General features: G+C 43.3%; 1 protein-coding gene and 1 long non-coding RNA gene across 3 annotated transcripts in view; one reads left to right on the forward strand and one right to left on the reverse strand.

Annotated features, from left to right (window-relative positions):
• The window catches only part of LOC130207738 (sodium- and chloride-dependent taurine transporter-like), a 54,958-nt gene that overhangs the window by 4,649 nt on the left and 27,588 nt on the right, over window positions 1–22,721 (reverse strand). For both annotated transcript variants that reach the window (XM_056436422.1, XM_056436421.1), the window contains 10 exons: window positions 22,334–22,479; window positions 21,581–21,713; window positions 20,353–20,487; window positions 20,049–20,152; window positions 19,826–19,950; window positions 17,000–17,112; window positions 13,532–13,669; window positions 12,280–12,382; window positions 7,372–7,472; window positions 6,863–7,033 (listed from right to left, as the gene is read on the reverse strand). In XM_056436422.1, coding sequence (XP_056292397.1) covers window positions 6,863–7,033; window positions 7,372–7,472; window positions 12,280–12,382; window positions 13,532–13,669; window positions 17,000–17,112; window positions 19,826–19,950; window positions 20,049–20,152; window positions 20,353–20,487; window positions 21,581–21,713; window positions 22,334–22,479 — 1,269 coding nt within the window. The remainder of the gene's footprint in view (window positions 1–6,862; window positions 7,034–7,371; window positions 7,473–12,279; window positions 12,383–13,531; window positions 13,670–16,999; window positions 17,113–19,825; window positions 19,951–20,048; window positions 20,153–20,352; window positions 20,488–21,580; window positions 21,714–22,333; window positions 22,480–22,721) is intronic.
• Window positions 13,682–16,011, forward strand: LOC130207753 (uncharacterized). The gene is made up of 2 exons (XR_008834333.1): window positions 13,682–14,835; window positions 14,926–16,011. It is a non-coding gene; the product is annotated as an uncharacterized LOC130207753 (long non-coding RNA).

The following is a 22,721-nucleotide window of genomic DNA, read 5'->3' on the forward strand; positions in this document are numbered from 1 at the left end:
TTCCTGCTTCGCACGTCGGGGGTGCCGGCCGGACGCCGGCCCCCTCAGCCGAGAACGCAGGCCCGCCGTTCGGACGTTTTATCGTTCGTCAAGCGACACTGATTTTACTTTGTAAGTCGGTGGCGCTTTGACTCTGAGTGAAAAAAGGCTTGTTGATATCCTCAGGCCGTGAATTCTATGAAGCATGAGAAGTTTGGAGCAGATTCGAGCGAGTCGAGTGTAGCCAGCAGGGGGGGCTGTGACAATTTGAACATATACATCCATCATGTGTATCCACGTGAAGTCTTGACCTTGTCATGTAAATTACATGTGAATGTGATGCTTTTTAGGCTGATTTGCTTTGGCCAATCGGTGGCGCAATGACTAGTTTTTAAATTAGCATATGGATGTCTTCACGGTCAGTATGTGATGACATACGAGGAATATGGAGCACATTGGATAATGTATGGCCGAGTTACATCAACTTACATTTTATTGGCGAATGGTGTTTCTTTGCCGGTCCGGAGAACGCACAAACTTTAATATTTTTCAAATATTTCAAAGAATTCTCAAGACAAAGGTCTCAAGACTATACTGGCCTAGTTTGGAATGAATCGGGTTTAAGCTCTAGGAGGAGTTAACTGTTTAACAACCCCCCAAAACGTGAGAAAATAATGCAAAAAATGCATATATTGAGGGATTGATTGTAGCGCCCCCTAATGTTCAAATATTCTGAAAAAATTAGAGTCCTTTATGGGATGTCATGTGAACATAACCTCTTAATTTGGCGAGGATTGGCCAAGTGATTTGGAAGTTAGGTGTCTTTAAATATCAGGCCACACCCCTCGGATGTTCATTGGTTCATATTCTCTCAACACAATGAGATATCAACAATCTTTTAAAGACCTTTGAAAGCATTGAACCAATAATGAACCACAACAAGTCGTGTATGAATAGCAACTATCGTTTTGGAAAAGTTGAAAAGAATGTGTTTTTTACAAAATTCAAAATGGCGGAACATTTAAGTGGGCGGAGCTTATGGTCAAAATGTAATTTTTTTAGAGCGGGTCTAAGGGGACATGTATGATGAATTTTAAGGTAATCAGTCATCGGGGGCAAACAATGTACCCTTTTGAACATAAAATACAGTCTAGGGGGTGCTATTGAGCCATATTAGCATTTCAAAGCTTTCAAATCATATCAGGTAACTACATCTTTGACTTTATGTGTGTGCTAAGATTAGTTACGCTTCGAGCATTCTAAGTCCTTCTAAAGCCCCTTCGTTGTTTGACGCGAAGAATGGGTTGCCACGGCAACAGTGTTAGACGAAACATAAAATGCTTCGTCTTCTGGCATCATGAAAGTCTAACCTTCATGTGGAACAAATTTGATGTTGATGTGATTTACCTTCTCAGAGAAGGAAGCCAAAGAATAAACGATGTGTGTTCCTTTTGCCACTAGGTGGTGCTAAGACCACAATTAGAAATTAGCATATGGATCTCTTCAGGGTCAGTATGTCATGACATATGAGAAATATGGAGCAGATTACATAATGTATGGCCGAGTTACGACAACGTACATTTTCATGGCAAATGGCGTTTCTTTACCGGTCCGGCAAACGCACATAGTTGAAGATTTTTTAAGACAAATGTCTCAAGACCATACTGGCCAAGTTTGGAATGAATCGGGTTTAAGCTCTAGGAGGAGTTAACTGTTTTACAACCCCTAAAAACTTGAAAAAAGGCCAAAAAGGCATATTTTGAGGGATTGATTGTAGCGCCCCCTAACGTTCAAATATTATGAAAAAAATCAAACTAGGTTAAGTGTGTCCTTGAGATTCAAGAAGATTCAAGATTCAAGATGTTTTATTTGTCACATACACACACAGGGTGTGCAGTGAAATGAAAGTGGCAATGCTCAGCAGGAATGTGCAAGGGCAACAAGTACACACTATTTACAAATAAAAAACAACACAATATTTACAGTAAGTGTGTGTGTGTGTGTGTGTGTGTGCCTAAGAGGGGCAGTTGTGTGGGTCTATGTGGGGGTCCTGGTGAGGTCGGAGTTCACAATCCTGATGGCCTGAGGAAAGAAACTCCGTCTCAGTCTCTCTGTTCTTGCAGCGTGACTACGGAGGCGCCTGCCTGACCGCAGCAGCTGAAACAGTCTGTTGTTGGGGTGGTGAGGATCCTTCATGATCCTGCCGGCTCTGGTTCTGCACCTCCTGGTGTACAAGTCCTGCAGGGTGGGAGTGTAGTTCCAATAGTGCGCTCAGCCGAACGCACTACTCTCTGCAGAGCCTTCCTGTCCTGAGCGGAGCAGTTGCCAAACCAGGCTGTGATGCTTCCTGTCAGGACGCCTCTACAGCTCCAGAGTAGAAGGACTGAAGGATCCTCTGGGAAACTTTAAATTTCCTCAGCTGCCTGAGGTGGTAGAGGCGCTGCCTTGCCTTTCTCACCAGAGTGTCTGTGTTTGTTGACCATGTCAGATCCTCGGTGATGTGGACTCCCAGGTATTTATACCCGCTCACCCTCTCCACAGTAGTCCCGTTAATCCCCAGTGGTGAGTACGTCCTCTGTTGTTGTACCCTCCTAAAGTCCACAATCAGCTCCTTAGTTTTGGTGACATTCATGATGAGGCTGTTGTCCTGGCACCAGAGTGACAGATCAGCAACTTCCTCGAGGTAGGCCTTCTCGTCGTTGTTGGAGATCAGGCCCACCACCACTGTGTCATCCGCAAACTTGATGATGGTGTTGGAGCTGAACCTGGCCACACAGTCATGTGTGTACAGGGAGTACAGTAGGGGGCTGAGGACGCAACCCTGGGGGGATCCTGTGTTCAGGGTGAGGGATTTGGAGTTGTCTGCCCACCCTGACCACCTGTGGCCTGGCGGTCAGGAAGTCCAGGATCCAAGCACACAGGGGGTGTTCAGTCCCAGCTCAATCAGCTTGCCGGCCAGTCTGGAGGGACTATGGTGTTGAAAGCTGAACTATAATCAATGAACAGCAGTCTCACATAGCCCCCCTCTGGCTGTCCAGATGAGAGAGTGTGGTGTGCAGTACCTGGGAGACAGCATCATCCGTGGATCTGTTTGGGCGATAAGCAAACTGCAGCGGGTCCATGGAGGAAGGAGGAAGGCGCAGATGTAGTCCTTTATCAGCCTCTCAAAGCATTTCATGACCACCGAGGTGAGGGCCACCGGTCGGTAGTCATTCATACATGCTGGAGAAGCATTCTTGGGCACAGGGACAATAGTGGATCTCTTGAAGCAGGCGGGGACCACGGACTCAGCCAGGAGAGGTTGAATATTGTGGTGAACACTGGAGCTAGCTGGTTAGCACAGGTCTTCAGTACTCGCCCAGATATGCCATCTGGACCTGCAGCTTTCCTGGTGTTCACCCTCAACAGAGCCCTCCTCACACTGTGCTCGGTCACAGAGAGTGTGTGTTCATCCCCAGCGGTAGAACTCACCTCGGCTACGCTTAACGGTGTTGTTGTTAGGCGAGCTAGCGCTGTTGTTGCTAGCCTCAAACCGTGCATAAAATGAGTTCAGGTCGTCCGCTAGGGATGCGCCGGCACTCACCATTGCGCGGGTCTGCTCTGGTAGTTTGTGATAGTCCGTAGCCCCTGCCATAGGCGCCTGGTGTCGCGCTGCTCCATCTGTGATTCCACTCTGTCTCGGTACCTCCTTTGGCGTCCTTCACCGCCTCCTCAGTCCATAGACCGCTGCCTTGTACTCGTCCATGTTGCGGATACAAGACCGGAGTTATAGGCAGCAGTGCGGGCGTTCACAGCTTCACGGATGGATCTATCAACCCACGGCTTGTGGTTAGGAAAGACCCTAACTTTCACCGTGGGGACGATGGTGTCCGTTAAGCGTTGCTATGAGGCTCATTGCTACTTCCAAAACTCGCTGACGCCACTGGAACTGGATTGGATCATGTCCCAGTCGACGATACACAGAGCGTCCTGTAGCTCAGCCTCTGATTGGTCAGACCACCGCATTACGTTCCTCGTCACTACCGCTTCCGCGATCCTTTGTTTATACTCCGGAAGCAGAAAAATGGCGGCATGTTCTGATTTCCTAACGGAGGGAGAGAGACAGCCTTGTAGCCTCTCTTGAATGGCGATAGCAGTGGTCCAACGTTCTTTCCTCTGGTAGCACACGTAATGTGCTGGTGAAAGTTCGGCATGACTTTTTAGGTTTGCCTTGTTAAAGTCCCCAGCCACCACCACAGCCGTCGGGATACTTGTTCTGATGCCGACATAACACATCATGTAGGTCCGATAGTGCTACGCCGGTGTCCGCTTGTGGTGGAATGTAGACGGCTGTGGTGATGACCGAGCTGAACTCCCGGGAAGGTAGAATGGACGGCATGAGATCGTCAGATGTTCCAGGTTCGCGAGCAGGAACGAGAAAGAGTCTTAATGTTCTTGGGGTCACACCACATGTTGTTTGTCATGAAGCAAACCCTCCACCCTTAGATTTACCAGACTCTTCCGTTCTGTCTGCACGGAAAACAGAGAAGGACTCGGTTGGGCATATGACTCGATCCGCACCAGCGGGTCAGCCAAGTTTCCGCCAGACAAAAGATGTTACAATCCCGCATGTCCCGTTGGAATCTGATCCTTGCCCTAAAATCATCCATCTTATTTTCCAGAGACTGGACGTTAGCAAGAAGGATGCTGGGCAAAGGTGGACGGTGGGCTTGAACTCTCAGTCTGTTCAATTCCGCTCCGTTCCCTCGATGTTTTCGCTGCTCCCGTAGTAGCGGCTCCACTGTTGTTGTTGTGGTTCGCATTACAATCTCTGCCGGCCACGCTGGATCGATGGAAAAAGTGGACAAAAACCCTTGTTTTGCGCAAAAGTTTATGTCCAAAAGTGTGCTGCGGTCGTATGTTGTTAGTGCCGATGTGTTTGTGGCAAAGAAAATATTAAAAATAAACACAAAAACTAAAAGAGCGCACAATCTCCGCGGAGCTGCCGCGACGGCGACTGGACACAGCCGTGGACATAGGCTACCAATTTGGTGAAGATAGTCAAAGTGATTTGGAAGTTAGGTGTCTTTATATATTACGCCACACCCCTTGGATGTTCATTGGTCCATATCTTCTGAACGCAATAAGATATCAACAATTCCTGAAAATTATTCCTTTAAATTGAACCAATAATGGACCTCAGAAATTCTGGTATTAATCGGAACAAGCGTTTTGAAGAAAAGTGCAAAAAAAGTTTTTTTACAAAATTCAAAATGGCGGAGAATCTAAGTTGACGTAGCTTATGGTCATAATAATATTTTTTGTAGAGCAGGTCCAAGCGGAGATGTATGCTGAATTACGAGTCAATTAGTCATTGAAGGCAAAAAACTTGGGCTTTTGAACAAAAATTCATTCTAGGGGGCGCTATCGAGCCATATTGTCATTCCGAAGCATTCAAATCATATCAGGTAACTACATATTTGACTTTAAATGTGTGTGCCAAGTTTAGTCACGTTGTTTATTTGTTCACGGCGAAGGATCAAAGTTTGCTGATGCTACGACTCGCCACACTTCAACGTGTCATTACGACCTTCACAGGGAAGCATTATCAAGGTCTTACATCTATTCTGGTATATTTTGAGAGGGATCTGAATAATCTGTGAGGAGAAGGGTAAAAAAGTAGAAAACATGTAACTTCCTCTTGCCAGGAGGTGGCGCTATGACTATTATTCAAAATTAGCATATGGCTGTCTTCAGGATTAGCATTACATGATATATGAGAAATATGAAGCAGATTACATAATGTATGGGCGAGTTACATCAACTTGGATTTTTATGGCGAATGGTGTTTTTGTATGTTCGACCCACCGCACAAAGTTTAATATTTTTTAAATCTTTCAAAGATCTTTTCACGGCAAAGGTCTCAAGATCATACTGGGCAAGTCTGGAATGGATCGGGTGTAAGCTCTAGAGGAGTTAACAGTTTTACAACTGCCAAAAACATGAAAAAGGCTTAAAAAGGGCAAAAAATGCAGATATTGAGGAATTAATTGTAGCGCCCCCTAAAGTTCAAATATTATGAAAAAAATAAAGTAGTTTAAGGGATGCGATATGGACATAGGCTAGTAATTTGGTGAGGATCGGCCAAATAATTTAGAAGTTGTGTGACTTCAAATATGAGGCCACACCCCTTAAATGTTCATTGGTCTATATTCTCTGAACGCAATAAGATATCAACAAGATTTTCAGGAGATATGATGACATTGAACCAATAATGGACCCCAGAAATGTTCGGATGAATCGGACAGTGTTTCGGGAAAAAGTGAAAAAAATATTTTTTTACAAAATTCAAAATGGCGGAAAATCTAAGAAGGCGCATTTGATGGCCACCATTAACTTATTTGTAGAGCAGGTCCAAGTGAATATGTATACCAAATTTCAGAACAATCTGTCATAGCTTTCAAAAATGGCAACCTTTCTACTGAAAGGGGGCGCTATAGAGCAATTTCTTTGTACTAAAATGCGAGACCTATAAAATATAAGAATTTCCACCAGTCCTGATATGCATGTCAAATTTGACAATGTTTGGGATATGATAAAGGTCTCAATAGCTCTTAGAAAAACAATAGGTTCCTCTACGACGAAGTCGACGAGGACCCTAATAAGCTTCAAAACTATTGCAAATGATCACATCCACAAAACCACTATACCCAACCCACTCTACTACTCTACCCAACCCACTCTACCACTCTACCCAACCCACTCTACTACTCTACCCAACCCATTCTACCACTCTACCCAACCCACTCTACCACTCTACCCAACCCACTCTACCACTCTACCCAACCCACTCTACCCAACCCACTCTACCACTCCACCCATTCCTCTCTCCCACTCTACCCACCTCAATGAGCGGCCCGTCAGACCTGATGATCTTGATGACCACCACCATGGGGATGCAGATCATGGAGGTCAAGGCCAGAGTCCAGCCGAGGCCCACGGCCCAGTCCGGGTACTCGTACACCTTGTTGTACGTCAGCGGCTTGTACTTCACCAGGGAGAAGATGAAGCAGCCCTGGAGAGGAAGGAGGGCATTACATCATGTGGCTTCTTCAAATGAAAAACAACGTGTATTATTCTGAAAATACACAACAAAATGGATTAATTCGGTGGATTTTGATTCATATTGAAGAATTCACAAAGGCACATACTGCATATTGATTGGCTAAAATGGCGACCTGTCCCTTTAAGAAACACGAGAGGACCAGAACAAGTTCCCAAAAGCAGAAGAAATGTTTTCAGTAAAAAAAAGAGGAAGGAATCAAAAATATATATAAAATGTGTCATCGTCTGCGAACGACTGGATTGTTATGCATGAGTTTGTCCCGGCCGGTAAACACAGGAGGCTCTCACCATGCACAGTAGAGGAGTGATAACAGTCCAGCTCCACTTCATCCAGGGGTTGGGCCTGTAGCCCAGCATGTCCTCCAGAGCATCGTAATAATTATCAGCGCCTGTGGAGACAGAGAAACACTCTCTGGTTACGAGTGTTCAACCCAAGACAACGACCCCCTCGAGACAGGCACGGCTTTGTTTAAGTCTTTTGTCGACCGGTCTGTGCCAAAAAAGAAAAGTTTAAAAAAAAGAAAAGTTCACAGTGACCTTTGCCCCCCCCCCCCCCCCCCCACACACACACACATTTTAAAATCGGTTTAACCTCGACGTATGGGATACGGGGAACTATGCTCAGTGTAGAGCCATTACAATACATATATGTGTATATATATATATATATATATATATATATATAATCTAATAATATATATATTAAATAATGTATATTATTGTTATATAATATTATATATATATTATTATATATATGATATATATATATACACTACCGTTTAAAAGTTTGGGGTCACTTAGAAATGTCTTTATTTTTCAAAGAAAAGCACTGTTTTTTCAATAAAGATAACATTAAATTAATCATAAATACCCTCTATACATTGTTAATGTGGTAAATGACTATTCTAGGTGGAAACGTCTGGTTTCTAATCAAATATCTCCAGAGGTGTATAGAGGCCCATTTCCATCAACTATCACTCCAGTGTTCTAATGGTACATTGTGTTTGCTAATCGCCTTAGAAGACTAATGGATGATTAGAAAACCCTTGTGCAATTATGTTAGCACAGCTGAAAACAGTTATGCTGGTGATATAAGCTATACCAGTGGTTCTCAAATGGGGGTCCGCGTACCCCTGGGGGTACGTGAAGGCACTCCAAGGGGTACATGAGATATTTTAAAAATCTATTTAAAATTAGCATCCATTCAAAAATCCTTTAAAAATAGTTATTTAATAAATATTCAATAAAACACAAGTGTAAGTTCATAAACTGAATTGTATATTAAGTAGGCAATTTAATTTAATTATCCTAAAAACCCAGAGTCTCCCCCATATCAGGATGGTTTGACCCAACGTGGCACACGCTAACGGTCCTGACCCGTCTATCACTGCCGGCTTTTAAACTCAAATAATGAAGTCGTGGTTGAAGCGGAGCAGCAATGCTGCTGAAAACACAGAGGGACAAGTGCCAAAGAAGGCCAAACCAGAGCCGGCAGAATCCTGTCAGTTTTCAGACGACTATGTTTTAATGGGATTTACGTCCACGAGTTGCAGCCCACCCAAGCCGTTGTGTTTCCTCTGTGGGGAGAGGTGAGCCAACAGTAGCATGAAGCCAGCCCATCTTGAGCGCCATCTCAAGACAAAACATGCAAATTACGCTGGTAAGCCACCTGAGTTTTTCAAGAGGAAACTCTCTGAATTCCGGTCATCTCAAGAAACGATGCGTAAAGCCTCCACGACATCAGCCAAAGCCCTGGAGGCATCTTATGCGGTGGCTTTGCTCATAGCTAAAGCCAAGAAACCACACACCACAGCCGAAGACCTGCTCCTTCCTGCCGCTGCTGTGCTGGCTGAGCTGGCTGAGACATGCTGGAGAAGTTACAGACTGGGCCTTTGTCTAATGACTCTGTCTGCCGCAGAATAGACAACATGGGAACAGACAGTCGAGCAAGTTGTGGGGAAATTAGCGACTCTTTTTCACTCCAGCTGGATGAATCCACAGATGTCAGTGGAAATGCACAACTTGTTGCTTTTGTAAGATACATCGATACTGACGACATTTATGAACACATTCTATTCTGCAAAACGTTGGAGGGAAGAACAACAGGAGAGGACATTGTTGATGTTGTTAACAGCTTCTTCTGTGAAAACGGCACGAGCTGGAAATCCTGCCGCAGCATCTGCACGGACGCAGCGGCCTCAATGACGGCAGCGCCAGAGGACTCAAAAAGAAAACCCCGACATGAAGTGGACTCACTGTGTCAGACACAGGGAAGCGTTGGCGTGCAAGAACATGAGCCCTGTGTTCCATGACGTTTTGAACGACAGCGTCAAAGTGATCCACTTCATAAAGTCGAGGCCACGCAATGCACGCCTGTTTGGCCTCCTCTGTGAAGACATGCTGAACACACTGCTGCTGCACACAGAAGGACGCTGGCTCTCTCCAGGGAGAATACTCAACCGGCTGTTGGAATGACGATCTGAAGTGCACGCCTTTCTGATCGAGCACAGGTCTCCCCATGCCACCTTGTTCCAGGACACAGACTTCTGGCAGATACATTCAGCAAACTGAACGAACTGAATGTGTCTGCAGGGCGAGGAGAGCAGCATGTTCAACATGACAAGGTGGGTGGGGAGCTGTGGAGAAGGTCCTCTGCAGAGGGAGATCTCACCTGCTTTTCTCTCTCGTGAGGATGTGGACAGAGCTCCAGTCAAGTCGGTCATCGTGGGACATTTGACCAACGTGATTCAAGATTTTCATTCCTACTTTCCTGACATGGAGGATAAATCTGTACAGCTGGATTGGGTGAGAAACCCATTTCTCTTGTCTGAAGCAAACAGAAGCTACCTGTCACTTATCAGGAGAAACTCCTGGAAGTGTCATGTGACCGTGGCCTCCAGATGAAGTGTGCCACATCCACACTCACACAGTGGTGGGTGTGTGTGAAGCAGGAGCACCCTGACCTGGGACAGAACGCTTTGGAGCAGCTGCTGCCCTTTGCCTCCACATATTTATGTGAGGCCTCCTTCTCTGCCATGACTGTGATCAAAGCAAAGAAACAGACTGTGCCTGGAGAAGAGCTTCATCACAGCAGTGGCCAAGACTGACAAAGATCCTCAGTGAAGCACAAGTTTCTCATTAAAATGTAAATGCTAAAGCATTCAGTTTAATGCAATGTTCATTGTTGACAGTTTAATAAATCCGACACTGATGGCACAGTGCTGTGTATTACTACTTTTTTTTTTAACAAAGATTATTTGCGCTGGTTAGGGGGTACTTGGCTGAAAAAAGTATTTCACAGAGGATACATCGCTGAAAAAAGGTTGAGAACCACTGAGCTATACAACTGGCCTTCCTTTGAGCTTGAAGTTTGAAGAACAAAATTAATACTTCAAATATTAATCATTATTTCTAACCTTGTCAATGTCTTGACTATATTTTCTATTCAATTTTCAATTCATTTGATAAATAAAAGTGAGTTTTCATGGAAGACACAAAATTGTCTGGATGATCCCAAACTTTTGAACGGTAGTGTACATATATATATCACATATATATCATATATAAATAAATATATCACATATAATATATTAATATATAGCATATATAGGCTACCTGGAACTAAGGTGGAGCGCTTCAGTTCCAGGTAGCATGTATATATATATATATATATACATGCTATATGATAAATATATGATATATATGAATATATTATATGTGATATATTTATTTATATAAGATATATATGTGATATATATGTATGTGATATACAGTATATATGTATATATATATATATATATATAGGCTACCTGGAACTGAGGTGGAGTGCCTTGTGTATGTTTTTGATCCATAGTTCTGGTACTAATGAACCATAACTTGCTCCTCTCCTCCGCCCACAGCGGACACACCACGCTGACGGTGACCCCAAACTTTTGAACGGTAGTGTAATATATATATTATAATATATATACACATATTCTATAATATTATACACTACCGTTCAAAAGTTTGGGGTCATCCAGACAATTTCGTGTCTTCCATGAAAACTCACTTTTATTGATCAAATGAATTGAAAATTGAATAGAAAATATAGTCAAGACATTGACTATATTTTCACACAAGGGGTTTTCTAATCAGACATTAGTCTTCTAAGGCGATGATCAAACACAATGTACCATTAGAACACTGGAGTGATAGTTGATGTTAATGGGCCTCTATACACCTCTGGAGATATTTCATTAGAAACCAGACGTTTCCACCTAGAATAGTCATTTACCACATTAACAATGTATAGTGTGTATTTTTGATTAATGTTATCTTTATTGAAAAAACAGTGCTTTTCTTTGAAAAATAAAGACATTTCTAAGTGACCCCAAACTTTTGAACGGTAGTGTATATATTTTATTATTAAATATATATATCATATAATAATATATATACATATTTTATTAATATATGTATCTACAGGACTGTCTCAGAAAATTAGAATATTGTGATGAAGTTCTTTATTTTCTGTAATGCAATTAAAAAAACAAAAATGTCATGCATTCTGGATTCATTACAAATCAACTGAAATATTGCAAGCCTTTTATTCTGATTTATTGCTGATTATGGCTTACAGCTTAAGAAAACTCAAATATCCTATCTCTAAATATTAGAATATCATGAAAAAGTATACTAGTAGGGTATTAAACAAATCACTTGAATTGTCTAATTAACTCGAAACACCTGCAAGGGTTTCCTGAGCCTTGACAAACACTCAGCTGTTATAAATCTTTTTTTTTACTTGGTCTGAGGAAATATTAAAATTTTATGAGATAGGATTTTAGAGTTTTCTTAAGCTGTAAGCCATAATCAGCAATATTAAAAGAATAAAAGGCTTGCAATATTTCAGTTGATTTGTAATGAATCCAGAATGCATGACATTTTTGTTTTTTTAATTGCATTACAGAAAATAAAGAACTTTATCACAATATTCTAATTTACTGAGACAGTCCTGTATATAATAATATATATAATTATATATATATATATTACATCATAAATAATTATGATATATATTTACACATTTTATTATTATATATATATAATATATATTACATAATAAATAATAATATCTATTATTATATATAATAAGCTGGAGATATTTTGTATATTTATAAATGATACATTTATGTATATTTAGAGGGTACTCACCATAAACCCAGGCAACAGCTATACATTCAAAGAATGCCACCCACAGAAGGCAAACACCGCTCGCTGCATAGTAATCAAACAGCTGGAAAACATACATGCCACCCTGTAGAGAGGGAGAGAGAGAGAGAGAGAGAGAGAGAGAAAGACTTGGTTTATATCACAGGATTATTTTACTTTCTGTCACATTTCAAAAGCCGACATGTCGACACGTGAGACTGAATCGAGTGTGTGAGTGTGTGTGTGCGTCCGGCGGTGTGAGAACTATTTGAACAATCATAGGAATCCTAAACTTTTAACCAGGCCAGCGCAGCCATAAAAAGATGTCGTCATGGGAACGACGGATGGAGAGGCTGGGGGGTCAGAAAATAGAAGAGCGACAGGGAAGAGAGAAGGAGGTCGTGAGGGTCGCGTGAGACCAGGTTGGGACAGCAAGCCAATCTAGGAGACAGGAGGAGGAGAGAGGACGAGGACTCTGAGTATCAGGGGAAGAGGAGAGAAGGAGTCATCTCTACTGTATCTATTAATGCCGGCGGAGGGAAGGAGAGTTCTCATGACTTGACGGTATAAATATCCGCCCGTCATCTCCCCGGGGGCCGGCGCTAATAGCTGTATGAACAACGTCGCCGCCGTCTTTTATTTAAAGATGTTTTATTGTCACTGTGTGCCGTGAGCTCGTTTATACTGTGATGGATCAAAATCAGTCGTCAGGTCCGTAGTGTGTGTGGAACCCTGAAGGTCACGGGTGAAGGTCGCAGAGTTCCTACACCTCAAGGGCACTTTGTGTATTTACATTTGTATTCTGTATTTTAATGTCGTATTGGGCATGCTTAACAAACATCAGTATTGTATTCTCAAAAAAGTAAATTGTTCAGACAGGAGGTTTTGCCTTTGTTAAGCTCCGCCCCCAGGATGCTCCTATGTGTGCTTGAAGGATTTATATCCAGGATGCCAAACAGTGAAAACAGGTTACAAAGATAAAGATAGAAGCTAAAAGCTCCAATGTGATACAGGATGTCTTTAAACAACAACATTTAACCATAGCCAGCCCCACAACCCAATAAACCGGCCTGGCAATGAAGGAAATCTGGACCAATCGCATGAGTGGCCAATGCTGCACTGCGATTGGCCAGTCTGCTTCCAAGGGGCGGGGCTTAGCAAAAATTGCTGGCTTGGTTTTTATATTAAAAAAAAGAGTTGCCTTTTTAATTCCCTTCAAGTTCCCCCCCCCCCCTCTTTTTAATGGTGCCGTTACCTTGGTAACCATGGTGAGTCCAAGCAGGTAGCTGATGCTGCAGATGATAGCGATGAAGATCTCTCTGCGGTAACCCTTCCTTAGGAAGGACGGATACAGATCCACCAGGGATGTGATCTGCCCTTCCACCTCCACAAACTGCACGAGGAGACAGACACAGTGAGATTAACAAATTATAATTTCATAAAGAATGCATTCAATCCTTTTGGTCGACAGCCTTTTAGCTTCATTTGGTCAATAAAGGCATCGTCGGTGTTTCATGACGAGGATTTACCGGGAGCCACTTCATCTATTCTGGGATGTGTGTGTGCTTCCACAATTAATGTTCAGAACAACTATTTCCCTATGTTTAGAATCTAATTGATTGTTAAAGTCATTTTTATGGGGAAAATATGGCAGAAAATACAGTTCAGCCTCATAAATACGGTTAAATAAGGTTAAATTCCACTTTTCTAGATTTTATATGCCATTAAATTGTTATAATTGACTACTTTACTGCACTTTGTGACTGCGATAAGTGCAATAAAAATACTTACTTAATAAACTGAATATCTATTTTGGGCATTAAAAAGCAGCGTTTTATTAACATATGCTGCTCGGCCGAGAACGCAGGACATTTTACCGTTTGTCCAGTAACGCTGATTTTTATTTCGCCAGTAGGTGGCGTTCTTTAATTCTACGTGAAATTAGGCTCGTCCATATCCTCAGTACGTGACTTCTAACAAGCACGACAAGTTTTGGGCAGATTTGAGTAAGTCCAGTTGAGCCACTAGGTGGCGCTTTGACGAAGTGAACATATTCATGCATCATGTGTCAACTTGTCATTTAATTTTTTTAAATAGGTGTTCCTATGACAGATTTGTATGTTTATTCATGTAAATGTCTTCAGGCCTTGACTGGCATCATCCATGATTATTTTTGGAAGTATTGGATTAGTTTAAGTAATATTCTATAACAGACATGGGCAAACTACGGCCCGCGGGCCACATCCGGCCCGTTAGGCTTTTTAATCCGGCCCGCCGAACTTGTCCAAATCGCAACTTTGTTTACTTCCGGTGTGCGTTAGCGCGGAAAGAACTCGTCACACGAAACCCTTCACCGTGATTTGTCAATCCGTTTGTCTGTCAACATTTTGCGAAAAAAACAACCAATGAACACTCAGTAAATCACAAAGGACCCGCCCACCACACAGGTGAGGCTCATTTAGAAACAGCCGCAGTGATTTTGGCGAGCAGCGCGGAGCCTGGAGGAGCTGCAGAGCCACGAGGAGGAACACGCAGCCAGAAGAGAGCCACTTGGACCGGGTAAGAGTCTTTACTACACGTTACGTGTCACGGTGTCCGTCCCGGTGTCCGTAACTTGTGCGCGGTGCTGACTAGTCTTGTATTTTACAGAGAGGATTCACCAGCGCCTGCAGCTCAACCTGCAGCTCAACCTGCAGTTCAACCTGCCCGGCCAGCAAAGAGGTCTCGTGCCCCGGAGGACCACCAGCATGACACGATGACATGATGTTATTATAGTGAAGCCATATTGTAAATAGTCTGTGCCAATAGTTGTGTTCTGTTTTCTATTTCTCAACATGTATATAATGTAGTTTTATTTATTTATGTACAATACATATTTATTTGAAGAAAAAAAAATGTAATGGTCATTTTTTATTTGCACACAACCCATGAAGATTTATCTGCAATATGAAGTCATTTCTCAGTCCCATCTTTATCATTTTGGTGAATGTGTGACGGACCACATAATTTTTACTCAAAAAAACGATAATAACAAATTTAGTTTTCCACATTTATTTACATGTATCTAGCATTGTATTCAGATATTTCACTGCTTTTGTGAACCTATGACCTTTGGTAAACCAATTTCAAACACCAAAACAGTTCGTCCACATGATTAAAGGTGTGTTTTCAGAAGAGATATGAAGAATTTTTAAAAATCGAACTTCAATTTTCAGCTTTAGGGCCATATTTTCTCTTTCCACTTGTACCTGAGGACAATTGTGCCTCATTATATAGAGAGCTGAGACAATCCGTCCATTATTTTGCGGGGTTTAAAACAATTAGAAATTATTGAGCTTGATTATTTCGTTGGGTAAAAATATGTTTTGAATGTTGAAAGTGATTCCATTGATCTTTTTCCAGTAAATGTCAATTTCTTTAACTTTGCACCTTCAATTGAAATGTATAAAAATCAGACGCAATCTCCAGGTTTAATAAATTACATTGCGTGTCCATTTGGGGCGGCTGTAGCTCAGTGGGGTAAGAGGGTCGTCCTGCAACCACAAGGTTGTGGGCTCGATCCCCGCTCTCCCCATTAGTTGCAAGTCGAAGTGTCCTTGAGCAAGGCACTGAACCCCCAGTTGCTTCCCGGGCGCATCACTGCAGCCCACTGCTCCTTAATAACTAAGGACGGGTTAAATGCAGAGAAGTAATTTCCCCTTGGGGATTAATAAAAGTGTATATTAATTTATTTATTTTTATAAATGCTCCTGGCCCGGCCCCTCTGTCAAATTTTAGAACCGATTGTGGCCCGCAAGTCCAAAAGTTTGCCCACCCCTGGTCTATAACATAACAAATCACAAAAAGTCGGAGTTTATTGGGGTCCACATAACGTCAAATAAAGTTCAGTGAAAAGTCACCATTCTCCGCAGTATTCATCATTAAGGTCTTTCGATCAACTTTGAACAAGATTGAATTCGACCAGAGTAGTTTTGTGGGCGGAGCTTGTAAATGTAGAACAGCAAAAAATGACAAATTTAAGCAAAAAACGCCTAAAACGCCCAACTTTGGCTATTGTTCAAATCGCACAGAATTCTGTGTGCATGTTACAGGATGCAATGTGCACATATACTTCAAGTCTGGAGTGATTGTTCCCAATAGTGTAGAAGTGATGACCATTGAAATACAAGACAGGAGTTGGAGAAGTGGCTAATTATGTGTTTTTCACAAATTCAAAATGGCAGAAAATCTAATTAGGTGGAGCTTAGGGCTCTGAGGCTTTTTTGTAGAACAGGTCCAAGTGGACATGTGTGAAAAATGTCAAGTCAATCGGACATGCTGGGCGTCGCCAGTCAAACCTTGAGGGGGCGCTAGAGAGCAAATTTTTAAAACCCAAATTTGATGTCTCTATTATACGTCTATTTTTTACCAAGCCTGCCAAATTTGGTGAGTTTTGGGGGTATGTTACATAACCCCAATATGCGCCCAATGTTCTCAAATAAAGCGTAATAATAATAATAATAATAATACCCCTAACAATTTCAATAGGGTCCTCTCGGACTGAATGTCAGTCGCTTGGACCCGAATAAAGAAAAACGTCCTTAAAGTCCGCGCACAGGGTTCTACTTTCTTTCTTTTTTTTTGCTCACGGGAACCTCAATATATTACACGTGCGAGCGTTATCACCACTTCCTGTTTGCCTGCCGTGTGAAAGTTCCCGTCTCTAGTTCACGTCTCCGCTGACCTGACTGTCGAGGCCAAGCAGCAGCAGCATGATGAAGAAGAGCACAGCCCAGAGGGTGGGGAAGGGCATCATGGACACCGCCTTGGGGTAGGCGATGAACGCCAGGCCAGGACCTGCAGAGGAAGGGTGGGGTGGGGGGGTGGGGGAGAGAGCAGACAGAGGGGGGTGGGGGGGAGGCGACATTAGCATCGCAATAAACTGATCTGATCTGCCTCCCTGTGGGAAGAAAAAGCCCCAAACCATGGAGATGCAAAACCAGATGTGAATGCATGATCAACCTACGATACTGCGAATGGCTGTCATTTAAAATAAGACATTAAGATAGCGTCACACATCTTTACTTACCTGTCACTTCCTGCTTTATAAACATTAATTATGTTAAATATATATATATGCACTTTACAGCGTTCCATACATGTGATGTGCATCTATTCTGTAGAATAAGTCGATCATATCAGGCATATTTGGAGTATAATTGAGTTTTTTTTAAACGTCACTCGAGCCATTCTGCATCCCCGACTGAACTGGGCGTGCTCCTCCCCTCCGAAGGGATGCAAAATGGCCGCTGCAAAACAGCAGCATATACAAAAATTTGTATGTCAAATAAAAAAGCAGCAATGGCTTTTTCATGTTCTTTTATGAAGAGATTTAATTTGACGTTGACGCCACTGCACATTGGGAAGTGTAAAACAGAAGTTAAGAAACAGGGAAGCAGCCGTAACGGCGACAGCTGATAGCAAGATATGTAAATATACGGAAATATGTTCAGTTTTTTTTGTTGCAAAATGTGACAAGGCATCCAACCAAACACCGCGTTGACTCGTAAAATAGGAGCGACTTCCATATTCTCTGAGGGGGAAATGCTAACAGGGTGTATTAAAATCATTTATTAAAATTTTAAAAATCCACATCAAGCAGTGTGATTAATCATTACTTGACTGTGCAAAATGTTAAAATACTATCTATATATATACATTTAAACAAATTAAAAAATTCTTATAAATTTCTCGGGGTTAAACAGAAGCCACATTCAGCAATAATCTCCCATGCAGCGTTCAAGTGCATCGGGATCAAGCAGTCGCAGTTAAGACGGACCTGCGATGCACTTGTGTAATCTCTATTCACATTGCTTTCTGTCTCGTCGCTCTGATGAGCACTTCTATTCTTCGGGAGCCCGTGGAGCATCAACCCACTCGCCAAACACAACGTTGATATTGGATAATTCTGCTTACAAAAATTCGTTCGGCCACTGGATGCTTAAAAATTTTCATTCGGCCACTGGGTGTAAAATTGGAGACTACACAGAATTGTCCAATATTCGTATCGACTGGGCTGGCAGCGTGGAGAGTGTTTGCATTTCAACCTTTTTGTTGACGATCTCGGGGCAATAGATGAAGACCGAATCTTGTCGCGATCAGCAAAGATGTGACGAGTTTCAAGCTTTGAGTCACATTTTTATGTCAAACAGGAAGTCCTAAAATCTTAAAATGTCACCTTAATGGCACAGAAACGTGTCAAATCCAGAGAAAAGGAGATTCAAAGTTCCCAAACAGCAGCTTTCAGTTCTCTGTTGGCGGATTACCACCTTTTTCTTTGAGGGGTAGTAACCTCGAGGGTATTATTAATATAGAAAGAGCCGACGTTCATCTTTCATCCGCTTTGGGACGTGAAAAACAAGCTTTAAGGAAATACTCACAAAAACAAAAAGGTTGCATTTGCAGCCTCGTAAAGTCTTTATCAATAAACTACACATCGTAAGACATATACTCTAAATACATGGGAATGATATCGGGTAATTACGGTCACCCCTTAGTTTATTTACTCTGCCGAAATGTCTAATAGTTCATGGTAAACATGGACTTTTGTGGTTTAGTGATTTTATGGCTGTGGGCCCAAAATTTAAGAAATGGTGTTGCCGGCTCTCGAATTTTTTTTAACTTTTAACGAATAACACCATATGCCACTCTCAATGTATAGGCATCACAGCAATGGGGATGTAAGTCAATGGCGAGCAATAACATTGATTTGAATGCATTGCATGCTCCATAATATAGCAGTTACGGTCCTAGTGGACACCGGGAGAATTGCATGTATTTATTACTCGATCAGGCAAATTTGAGAAAATGGCCAAATTTTGTAAAAGAATATAATAATATCTGAAGGCAGGGACTTAAATTAAAAGACCGATATAATAGAATACACGATTTAATACTTTAATGGTCGAGGAATACAAAATGTTTTCAATGGGGGACATTGTCGTCCCTGAAGGGATTTATTATTAATCAAAGGGAACTTCCAAAATTTGAAGAAAGAAAAAAACTCACGCCAAAATGCATAAACACAGCCAAAATGATTGAGCAATTCTTCATAATGAGGCACGAGGGTTACGCTAGCACACTGCCCTAACACAGCTGGTCCTAAGTGTAGCAGCTAGCTCAACTCTGGCTCCTCTCAATGTCTCCATCTCTTGCTCCTCTAAAAACTAAAATCCTTTCTTCCCACATTGCCTCTCATCTCGGCCTTAATCCATCCAGCTTGCCTTTCTGTTCGGAAACGCTGCGCTAACCAAACCCGATGTTAGCATTTGCTCACGTTCTGCTTTTTTTTGTCAACTAGTGTTTGATTGCGGAAAAACTTCCACATTCCGATGCCGTCATTTGTAAGAAATTAAAATCGAAGGGAAGGGAATCCATTTGATACCAAGTTCAATTCATTTGGGGATTTCGTTGCTGGTTTTTTTCCTTCTTTTGTCACAACTGTTGTTTTTAATTTGTTAACCAGGAGGCAGCGCCCACCATCACTGCCGCCTTTACAGAACCCTCGTACCTGACTCTGCCACATCAGCAATGTCCACCCCTTGCTCTTGTGCCATGAAGCCCAGGACGGAAAATATTGCGAAGCCAGAGATAAAACTGGTACCACTGTTGAGGGCTCCCAGCAGCAAACAGTCCCTATGTCACACATATGTCATGAGGAGGATTTGTTAATGAACACACAAGGATCCCCTCTCTTCACCGCTACACCCCTCCCCTGAAAACTGATGCCTCACCTGTAGCAGTTGTATTTGTACTTGTTGTAGCTCCCCAAGGAAGTCATGGCGCCCAGACAGATGGCGTAGGAGAAGAAGATCTGGGTGCCGGCGTCGATCCACACCTGTGAAGTAAAAGGGGCGGACAGAAAGGCTGAGGCCTGCTGCTGAGGGGGAAGGGCGACGCGTGGAGAGGCTGGAGGGGCCGGGGTTTAGGTGGCGGGTCACTAACGCCGGCCGTGTTTCCCGTACGATAACTTCGTAAAAACATTATGCAAAACATTTTTTTTGTTCTTCACACTCGGGCAGCACAGTGGGCACCTACCTCTGGGTCCTTCAGACGTTCGAGGTCAGGGTACAGGTAGAACATGATGCCCGCGGACGCGCCCGGCAGCGTCACGCCCCGAATCAGCAGCACGATGAGCATGACGAACGGGAATGTGGCCGTGATGTAGACCACCTGTGGGAGACCGGGGGGGCACAGGAGAGGCGTTATCCAAAAGGACCCACAAGAGGAAGGATCGTTCCCATTGGTCGGTCAATGGTAACATCCAGGGGAAGGCTCGTTCCCATTGGTCGGTCAATGGTAACATGCAGAGGAAGGCTCGTTTCCATTGGTCGGTCAATGGTAACATCCAGAGGAAGGCTCGTTCCCATTGGTCGGTCAATGGTAACATCCAGGGGAAGGATTGTTCCCATTGGTCGGTCAATGGTAACATCCAGAGGAAGGCTCGTTTCCATTGGTCGGTCAATGGTAACATCCCGGGGAAGGCTCGTTCCCATTGGTCGGTCAATGGTAACATCCAGGGGAAGGCTCGTTCCCATTGGTCGGTCAATGGTCCGTCTTGGTAGTCCCTGTAAGGATCTCTTTGAAGTCCTTACAGGGATTCGACAACCCAAGGCGGTTGCTCTTACATCATGACTGCAACGGACCACAGGAAGTCCCCATGAATCAATAACTTGTGCGTCGGTATCCGTTATCGGAGAGCCGACCGCACCGCGGTGGCTTCGTTAACGGGAGTTACAACTCTGAGCAACCGGAGAGCGTAAATCAGGCCGGACCAATCAATACGTAGAGTTGGGGCTTCTAAAAACAGCCGTCTGGGATGGATTGATCCTCCGATCTGTGTTGTAGCCGTTAATGGACAAACGGTCTGACTATGACCCCTTTATGCTGTCGTCCAATAGGAAACATGCGTCCCTTCAACCCCTCGTATTCTGTCAGGTGGTGCATTTATGTACTTGAGGAAATGCCACGTTCTTCCTCTTGAGGACCATTGCTAAACTCTCAATTACTTCCACTGCATTTCTTTAAAGGATAAGAAGGGATTTAGAGTGCTGGCTGCTGCTTCCCTCTTTAGGGGAAAAGACATTTGCATTTCCCCCCCGAACAGTTTTTCACACAGCCCCCATTGTTGTCTTGGTAAAAATCAAAAGAAAACTGTCACATGAGCGTCACCCTGTCTTTACGATACAGCGGCGGTAGAAGTTTATTTTAAGTTTGGCGACTTCGAGAAGGAACAGAAAACAACTCATCCGATGCCGGCGGTTACCTTGCCAGTGGTCTTGACGCCCTTCCAGATGCAGAAGAAGCAGACGACCCAGACGAGCAGCAGGCACAGAGCCAGGTCCCACTTGATGGGGCCGATGTTGTCGATGCCGTCGGAGATGCCCAGAACGTTACGTCTGGAGGAAAGGGAACGCTCCGTGAGTGGGCGGGTCCCTCTTGTGCAACTCAAGAACGACGATCTCATCCATGTTTCTAATTGCGAGAGTTTTCCCGTTAGCTTATTTTTTTAACTACTTCTTGTGGAGAGTTGAAGAGGGTTTTCTTTGGCACGAGTCTCTGACTGCCAGCCAATCGGATCAAAGCGAAGCCTCTACTGTTCTTTAACGTCTTCGTGGGTTACCCGATAAATTAGCAGAACATTTATCAAAAAGAGGGACGCACCGCAAAGGGACACGCCCACAAAAATGACACATTCAGATATCAGTTACTCGACGGGCGTTACCTCAAATTCTTCCCGAACGTGCGGCAAAAAACTTTCTCTTTTTTTTACGGTCTTCCGAGTCCTCGGAATACGAATTCTTCGCGTTTTTACTTGTTTCAAAAAAATCTTTGGCCATTTTCACCAAATCAAAAGTCCTTTAAGACCTCGATGCCTGGTCCTTCACCTACAGCCTGACTCACGGAGGTAGGACTGTGGGGACGCGCCCGCCATTGGCTGCCTATCTCGCGCTACATCTCCCACCCACAACACCCTCGTTTGTTTTAAGCGCCCCGTCGGCGCTCTGGCGTAACTCACTCCCAGAACTCGGTGACGGGGGAGGTGAAGTTGGAGGCGTTGGCGGCCAGCCAGAAGGATTTGTTCTTGCGGAAGGTGTCCTCGATGCAGCGGTCGGTGTTCCAGGGCTGGTTGCACTTGGCCCAGGGCAGCTCCGGCTGGAAACACTGCAACGGGGAGCGGAGGAGGGTCAACTCGTGCTCGCAGGACATGAACAAAATTAATATAGGCATTAATGTTCTCGCTGTACTCAAGTTGAAATACAGCAACATTTTCAATTTGTCTCTTTTATTAAGTGGACCCCAAAACACTTAAAACACTTTAATCAATCCAACCTGTGAAATATTAATACCAACACACTGGAAACAGACATCTCTATTCTGTGTGTACTTATTATTGTATATGTATA

Source organism: Pseudoliparis swirei, chromosome 18, assembly GCF_029220125.1.
Source record: "Pseudoliparis swirei isolate HS2019 ecotype Mariana Trench chromosome 18, NWPU_hadal_v1, whole genome shotgun sequence".
In the NCBI taxonomy this organism is placed as follows: Eukaryota; Metazoa; Chordata; class Actinopteri; order Perciformes; family Liparidae; genus Pseudoliparis; species Pseudoliparis swirei.